The sequence below is a fragment of the Cottoperca gobio genome, chromosome 12 (genome assembly GCF_900634415.1).
Source record: "Cottoperca gobio chromosome 12, fCotGob3.1, whole genome shotgun sequence".
NCBI classification, from domain to species: Eukaryota; Metazoa; Chordata; class Actinopteri; order Perciformes; family Bovichtidae; genus Cottoperca; species Cottoperca gobio.
This window is the reverse complement of record NC_041366.1, coordinates 1,408,208-1,417,289: the sequence shown is the minus strand read 5'-3', so window position 1 is coordinate 1,417,289 and position 9,082 is coordinate 1,408,208. Positions and strand designations below refer to the sequence as shown.

The 9,082-nt window shown below is 36.8% G+C and overlaps 1 protein-coding gene across 1 annotated transcript; it reads right to left on the bottom strand.

The window, feature by feature from the left end:
- Positions 1-310: 310 nt before the first annotated feature.
- derl2 (derlin 2) lies at positions 311-8,515 on the bottom strand. Its single transcript, XM_029445306.1, has 7 exons — positions 8,358-8,515; positions 4,650-4,715; positions 3,063-3,136; positions 2,692-2,785; positions 1,738-1,933; positions 1,518-1,608; positions 311-1,308 (listed from the first exon to the last, which is right to left on the bottom strand). Exons 1-7 carry the CDS (start codon positions 8,448-8,450, stop codon positions 1,203-1,205), a joined length of 720 nt encoding a protein of 239 aa, XP_029301166.1. The 5' UTR covers positions 8,451-8,515; the 3' UTR covers positions 311-1,202.
- Between the last annotated feature and the right edge of the window lie 567 nt (positions 8,516-9,082).

Below are 9,082 nucleotides of genomic sequence, written 5' to 3'. Positions count from 1 at the left end.
CAAGGCACAGACATATGAATTAGATGAATGAATGTTACATAAAATTATAAAAAAATACAGTGCATTATGTTGATAACTTGGCTTCCAGGGCATCCCTTAATAATGGTCATTTATATCTGTAACAGTATTCCAACTCTATTTGTAAGGCATTTTTCTTAAGATTATTGAGAAGTGTTAAATATAACATATTTACACTATCAGCTGTAATAAAAAAGACTGACTTCATTAGAGTCCATTACTCCATTACTCATCTCAGTGCAAGTAAAATTCAACAAAAGGGTTGAATCCTACCCTCAATTTCACATATGCGTCACCACATCTCATATTTATTTTATCACTCCTCAAGAGCAACAAACATAGGTCAAACATTCTTTATCCCACATGCTGCTGGGCCAGTAAACCGGATCACTAAAAAATAAAAATGTGTGCAAGATCTATTAACAATAGCCAAACGTATTGTCACATACAAATTACAGACAAGACGCACCTTTTTTGTGTATAACAAACCTACATGTATCTGATTTGAGGCTGTTTGTATTAAAAAAGTACAGCTTTAACCTAAATGAATGAAAAGTTGAAGTTGAGGACATACTACAAATCTTGATATCTGTATATTACAATGACCTGCTGTGTACAGAGAATTAAGTTACAAGATCCTTTCTACTGACCATAATGTTATTTCTGTGAATCAATTCATTTAATTTGTTGAGACGTCTTTGGTTTCAAGCAACATTTCAAAGAGATGAAACCAAAGCATCATTTTCCACACACATTTATTTTTTTTTTAAAGTTAAATGAGAAAGAAAATGCACTCGCCATCTGAATAAATTCATTTAGCTATTTTACTGCTGTCTTTTTTTCACTTTCATATGACAGTTCTATTATATCAATATTTTTTTTTGAGATGAAGACAAACATCATCCGAGCCCAAAAGCTCACCATCCAGAGTTCCATCCGAAGATTGTTTTCTCTCAAATAGTCTTAGAGCAACGATCTTGCATCAAGAAGAGTTTCTGGGGATGATTTAAGCCCATATACAAAGACAACAGACGGTTATCTCAAAACCACCTCTGGTTGTTTGGCATTCTTCATCCAGAACTAAACAACAAAGTCAAAAACGAAGACCATGTTTGTCCCCTTCATCTCTCTGAGGGAATGTCCTTGGGAGTGACCTGATAATCAGGGACGATCAGGTGGCACATTTAACCTCCAAGGCGCTGTCCCTCTCCCCAGGCAAACCCTCCTGGGCGCTCCTCAGGCAGGGGGTTGTAGTTGGCATCTTCCTCTGGTGTGTCAAACAGCATCTTCCTGTGAGAGACACACAGAGGAGGAGGACGATGAGGGACATGAAATGTTCTTAGCAGGTTCAGGCTCCTCAGAGGACTAAACCTTTTCATTTTGACAAAAACATTCCTACACTTTTAAATTCTAGGGTGTATTATACATTGAATCATACAAGTTTAGGTTTTCACTCTTCAGTTTCATTCATCACAAATGTTAGAACAAACTAGACTCACATGATAGATGGGGTCCTCAGCCATCTCCCACCACCTGGCTGGTTGGGGAAAACATCCTCCAGAAAGAAGTACACGTGACCGACAACGATACCTTGAAAATGTTAAAAACATATTAACACAGCAATATTCACACTGTACACCACCAGTTTCTTTTGGCTCTTAGCAATCTCTCCTATCACCAAAATACTAAATAATGACTGCAGATGACAGTGACGGGTACCTAAAAGATCCACAATGATGGAGTTGCCCAACAGAAGTGAGAATCCCATCAGCACCCAGGGAAGGAAAGGTGCCTGGAAATTCAGCAGGCCAAAGAAATTCATGCGAACATTTGGGTTTCGTCGACTCCACACGTACACCAGCATGATAGTGAAGGCTTGGCCCAGGAACACCAGACTCACAAAAGTGCCAAATATCTGAAACTTTGTTAAAGAACATGGCAAAGAAATTATTTTTGGGCAAACTGGTTATTGTGCGGACTCAACCATGCTGGTGCCAAACAAAGGGCATACAAGCCACTGCTTTATTACAGCATTAACTCAGTCTGGATCAAAGAAATTGATGAGACGAAGATTGTTTGAGCTGTAGTTGGATTCTAGTGAAACATTTGATCTAACTGGCCATAAAAGGTGTTATTGAATGAGTTCAATTGTTATAGCTTTCAACCATCTGCAGTTGCATGGATCAAAATGAGTCTTACTAACAGGAAACACTATGGTATGAGGTAAGTGATGGTCAGTGGGAAATAAATGAAATTCATTCTTTAAGTGGCCCGCAGCAGTGGCATACAAGGATAATTTATTGCCATTCTGCAACACAGGGTTGCACAATGAAATGCAGTTGTAGCCTAGTCCATTTATGCTATGACAAAACCAAAAACTTTTTTGATTTTGGCATCACTCACTATTAATTAAGTAGCAAATATGCAGGTGCGATGCGTCCCACAAGCTCGTTGTTGGGAAATCGGTAGTTTCAGAAAAACCTGATATTTTCTGTAAAACAGTACAAGTTTGTTTATGGACCAATACTAAGTTGCTGAAGAAGGAATCAAAAGATGAAGTGAGTAAAATTCTTACTGACCCATAATAACGGCATCACAAAAAAACACAATATTATAGACCTCATTATCTGCACATGAAAATGTTTCTTAATTAAACATTAATGGAAAGGATACAGTCATCAGAATCCCACCAAAGAGGAACATGAAGACAAAGTCAGCCGTGCGTCCCCTGAAAGAGCCCTCCTCTAGCATACGACAGTATCTGTACCTGAAAGCAAATGGTTAAGGAAATCTACACAGAAATACTACCAGAACCATTTTACAGATTTCATCAACACCACTTAAATACTTAAGAACTGCCAAGTCATACTGATTTTTGTAATTAGTCTAGATGATTGCATCTTACAGTACGCATCTCTATTATGTGTTTATCGACACCATCCTCCCATCTCTGACACCACATGCAGCCTGCCCCTGTGAAACAGAAAGTATGCAAACACGCTTCACATGCTAAATGAAGTGAGACGTGCTACTGAGAAGGATACAGAAAAATCATATTGAACAGGAAATTGAAGCCAACTGGACCAAAAAACAGGAAGTTGGTTATTAGTCGCCATACCTACAAAAAGAGAAAGAAAGAGAACATTCATCTGTATGTAACAGAGTACGATAAACACATCCAGGTCATTTCCTTGAAATTATGGATAGAGGCTTTGTTTAAAAGCTAGGGTGGGTAATGTATTTTAGATACATATTTTGTTATATTTGTTGAAATACTCTTTATATCCCAACAGCAATCAATAAATCAAATGCTCTGACAAAAAAAGAGAAAGAAATCTGGTGTCTGTCGCAGGACTGTAATAAGTCTGAATGAAATAATGACGGCCGACCGGCCTGTCTGTCTGTCTGTCTGTCTGTCTGTCTGTCTGTCTATCGGTCTGTCCTCCTCATTGTCTGTCTGTCCTCCTCATGGCCGGCCTGTCTGTCTTCCTCATGGCCTGTCTGTCTACCCGTCTGTCTGTTCTCCTCATGGCCTGTCTGTCTACCTGTCTGTCTACCTGTCCTCCTCATGGCCTGTCTGTCTACCCGTCTGTCTGTCCCCCTCATGGCCTGTCTGTCTACCTGTCTGTCTACCTGTCCTCCTCATGGCCGGCCTGTCTGTCTACCCGTCTGTCTGTCCCCCTCATGGCCTGTCTGTCTACCTGTCTGTCTACCTGTCCTCCTCATGGCTGGCCTGTCTGTCTACCCGTCTGTCTGTCCCCCTCATGGCCGGCCTGTCTACCCGTCTGTCTGTCCTCATGGCCTGTCTGTCTACCCATCTGTCTGTCTGTCTGTCTGTCTGTCCTCATGGCCGGCCTGTCTACCTGTCTCTCTCCCCCTGAGTTTTCCACCAGCTGCTAGCTTGACAGCTGTAGTACTAACAACAGTCATGTTCGTTGTTCACGTTCATGAAGATATTTTGGAGAGTCTGAGGTCTGAAGAGACAGTGGTGCCAACTTAACGACTTTCTCACTAGATTTAGCAACTTTTGGAGCTAATGCTGATTGGAGAAGAGTTAGCAACATTAGGTTGTATAGTTTTTCAAATCTAGCTTACGCTTGCTGGCTTCTCCATTGTTACCTACCCAAGCTTTAACTGTTGTCTTATTTAAGTGTAACTCAACAACTATTTATTGATTCTCATAGTTTAAATGTAACATCATATAACACTGATTTGACTTAATGTTCAGCTGAAATCACATTTAGTAATCCCTTTTATAGCCAAAAACAATATCAACTTGTTTTTTTTAATGTATTTAGAATATATATATATATATATTTTTTTTTTAAATGGAAGAAAAATCAGAATTTCTCCTTTTGGTTTCAGCTGGCTGGATGGGGTGTGTCAGTCTGTGTTTGATTGACAGCAGCTGGCAGGCAGGCAGCCAGAATGCAGGTGTTACATGTTTGGAAGTAAGTTAAGATGGAGACTTATGTGGTTGTGAATAAAATAAATGCTATTTCATGTCAGCTGAACATTAACAGTTCTTTTTGCTTACCTTAGACAGGTAACTGAGGTTATTAAGGATGTGAAATGTTACTGTATGTGCCCTGAATCCACCTGAGGATGAACCAGTGGGTCAGATTGCTCACCTGGTAATTCCTTAGAATCAAATCCGGATTGAAGTATAGCTGAAATGGTGTGATGATCTCTAGTTGCTGTGAGAGAAGACAAAATAAACATGTTAAAAATCAATGATCCAGCTGTGACAAACATTAACAAACATCCGACAAAAAAACCATCAAAATATTAAACCCTTGTCTCTAACTGTGTCTTTGTCTAAATGAGTTTTGCTGGTTCTTAGCTGAGATAAGGCATTTACATGGGATGATAAAGAAGCCAGTTTCTTCACGGTGGCGACTTATTAATGAGCTCACTGTTGTTATAACTTGGTTTGACAAAAATACACTGAAATCTTTCCATTATAACTCATGAGTAGATGCGTCTCTGCTAACATTAAAGATCCCACATATGCATATAGAGAGTACAACAAAAGACTGAGACTAACAGATGCTAACTGGCTAAACCTGCGAGCAGTTGTTGAGGCTGCTTGCATGAATTTCATGAAATTTTATGAAATAAAAAGAGACATTATGAAATGTGGCGTCATGATATAAAAAGTGGCATAAAATTGTTGCAATCAACATCAAATGTTTTAAAAAAGGATTTCTATTATACATTAAAAATTCAATCCTATAAAGACTTAAGAATGAAGCATTTATATATACACGAGTGGGGTTTGAATACTTTCTTTAATTATCTCACAAAGTATTGTTTAATTTTACACAATCTATTCATATTTACTTATTTAATAACACTTGGGGGCTCCATACTCCACCTCCAGTTTCTCTTGTTGTACTATATGTAAAGTATGTGGTATCCCCTCGGCAGATACAAAGTTTATATATAAATAGGTTGCATCCACAATTTAGAAAAGATTAAAGAGAAAATGAGGACAGAGTTTTAATTAGAAAATGTTTAACCAATGATTCCGCCAGCCAGCATAAAGGGTGTGCCAAATAAATTTGAATAAGACTAAAAACTCCTGTTGCAAATGACACTGCACCTAGTTCAGCAGGTTTATTTGACACTATTTTGTACACTACACTACACTACACTGCACACTTTCTAAGGTGTTCTCTATGTGTTACTGTGTAATAAGTGTAACTTCTGGCAGTGCTATACAGTAATCAACAACAGAATACAGTACAGTAAAAGAATGAGACATTGAGTGCACATTTAGTCGACGTACTTTCAGAGTCAAGTCCAGGGACTAGCTGAGGTCATTAACTCTTCTTCGAGGTATACCGAAGAATTTAAAGAAGCTTTTCTCCATTTTCACAATGACAGAAATAATAACTGCTCTGATCACTTCACTGGTCAATTCCACTTACCGCCACAAAAACATAAAGGCAGTTACTCCACATAGTCATTCATCAATACTTATGTACTAATGCTTGTTCTTAGCGGAGTGTAAAATGTAACACAAAGAAGCCGATACGCACAAAAGCCACAAAGTTTTGTGCTGTGAAATATTAATGATGATGAAAAAGCAATTTACTTTATGAAAACACGGAAGAAAAAAGTTCTACAATTATTATTCATTGAATCATTTTAAATGTTTACACTTATTAAAGAAGATTAGCCTAAACGACAACACAATTAGACCAATATGCCCGCACACACAGACATCACCCACCACCACCTGGAGACATGGAGGGTGGTGGGATCTACTTTTTTAACATGTAAGCAGATCGCTTCATGAAAGGTGATTACATTGTGAAATAACCTAGGTCTATAGTCAGGGTATAACAATTGTAATGGTATTCCAAATAAAGAGATATATAAATATAATGTCAAATTAAATATATAAGGATGCGCCGATCCAATACTCAGTATCAGTTCTTAACTGGCCAAAATCCCTGGATCAGAAATAGGGTTGTGCGATATTGTAAATATCCATGGACTGGACACGGGAGCTCTCCCTCCGCTCCTCGGAGGCTTTCAGCCGCCACTAGTTAACCGATCGCGGATGGCGTTGTTCTCTCGTGCGGATACATGTGTGGGAAACATACAGAAAGCAAGAGAACAAGAGCAAGAGAGTGACTGAATATAGTGAGAAATGTATAACAGGCATTATTATGGTCAACCAATATCGTGTTGAACCATAATCTCTTCATGTTGCCCAAGCCTAATCAGATATTGGGGCCTGCCAAAACTATCTGTTTATCTACCATTGAGGTATGGGCTACAATGAGTGTTAAGTTATATTCAGTGTTTTACAATGGAATTATAATTTATTTGTAATTCTAAACATTCAGATTTAAACTTTTGCACAAAGTTGCACTTTAAATTTTATTTTGAATGTTTAAATGATGCTGACCAATCAAAATGCGGCTAAAAGTTTATAATAGTGTGTAAAAGTTTAAATAAAAAGAAGCAGCTGTATTGCATAACATAAAGTCATGTTGTGGGCTCTGCATTTCATCCTTTTAGGGGAGCAGAATATTTGTTTCACAGTTTGAGAATTAGGTTTTTTAGATGGTTTTTGGAAGTTAAAGGCATTATTAACAACCTAGTTGTTTAAGAGAGGGGAACAGACGGTATTAATACTCAAGGCTGCAGTACTGGACATAAAAAAGAGGTATCGAGCCATCTATAGGTTATTGTAATATTATGAATAGTTTGATGTCTTTTCCTGTCCAAAAACACTGCAGTGCAGTCAAGTAATAAACTATTCATAACATATTACACTGTTCTCATATCACATAAATTTGTGAAATACTTTTTGAAAACACAAACTTTGACACAAACAATATCATCACTTTACCAGCAGATACATTGTGTTAAATTGTTAGGGATATTTTACTTTGTTAATAATTGTAAGGACTGGTTTTAACCTGTGGTTACATACATTTAAGATTTCAAGTCATACATCTGTTATCTGTCATTAATGGTGCTTCTAATCTATGGAAATACATTTAAATTATATTACATTTATTTGACAGCTTGAATGACTACTCTGCAGGTTCAGATTTTCCGCCAACATATATGATCGGCTTATGATACATTGTAATAGATTCAACTAACGTTACCAAATAGTATAATGTAGTTCACGCCATCTTGGCTAAAACGTTCAAATACGGCTCGTATTCAATAATACAACAAAAAAAGTAATATAACATAGAATAATACAAAACCTGACAACTCTGCATAATCAGTCATTTTCCTTTTGATACTTTGCCAATTTTAAATTTATAACAATTATATATATTTATTTAAGAAATATGTTGAATGATAATAAATAATAATTAAATTGTATAATAATAACAATAATAATAATAATAATAATAATAATAATAATAATAATAATAATAAATGTAATAGAGTATTGTGAAATTACTACTTTTTCTTTTAAAGGATCGGAGTACTAGACAGATAGATGGATAGATATATAGATAGATATAACTCCATATTTAGTAGCAAAATACACACAAACTGTCGCTTGTGAGCCTTCCGTAAACTGCCACGATACGGAAACGCAGTTAAGCGTAACAATTTTGGATCACTGGTTATAATTAAGCCGAGGCTTTGGTCACAGTTACCTTCGCTTTTAGCTTTTATGTGGCTAGAATAAGATAGTTCACATCCTGGATGACCAGATTCGGACACGTATCCTTCTCACAGGTGCTATAGCTAAACCATCGAGCTAGCAGCAAAGCAACGACGTTACGTAAGCTATGTTAGGCGGCACCAAGCTATGCCCTAGCCAACACAGTGAACATGATCATTTGTCTTACCACTGCAGCAGTTGTGAGGACACAGGCGGTTGTATATGCCCTGGTAACAACAGGAATCTGTAAGTACTCCTGTTGTAGTGTCTGGTAAGCCATTTTGGACAGACTGAAAGCTTCCGGCACTTTCTTGACACGTCATTCCACAAGGCAAAAGGTTGCGTTCAAGCACAAGCGACACATCTGCAAAATATCAACGACTGACGTAATACGTCCGTGTTGACGTTACACTGTACAGACCTTTTTTAAATTAACCTACATTACCCAAAGCTAGAGAAATGAATTTTAAATGAATAATTAATATTTATATTAACTTCTTGCCAATTCCTTAAGTTTCGGTTTTGAAAGTAATGCCTGTCCCTTTTACACATATTTTCTATTCCTTTCATTTTTTACAAATGGAGGAATGGTTTGTACAAAATAATGTATGTGTTGAACTCAAATCACATACAGATGTAGTTTTTTGGATTGGTTAAGAAAGAGAAACTAGAAAATATGCTAATTAACACAACTCTTATGATGGCAAAATATTATCTACACTAGGGTTGTGACGGTATGAGATATTCGTGGTACGATAACAGTCTCAGGAAAAATTCCACGGTTTCACTATGTATATACGGTATTACATTGTTATTATTATTATTATTATTATTATTATTATTATTATTATTATTATTATTATTATTATTATTATTATTATTATTATCATTGTTATTATTATTATTATTATT

Coding starts and splice junctions, on each gene's coding strand:
- derl2 (XM_029445306.1), bottom strand. CDS start 8,450: ATGGCTTACCAGACACTACAACAGGAGTACTTACAGATTCCTGTTGTT. Junction 4,716..8,357: donor TCCTCACAACTGCTGCAGTG/GTAAGACAAATG, acceptor CTTCTCTCACAG/CAACTAGAGATCATCACACC. Junction 1,309..1,517: donor CTGAGGACCCCATCTATCAT/GTGAGTCTAGTT, acceptor TGTCTCTCACAG/GAAGATGCTGTTTGACACAC.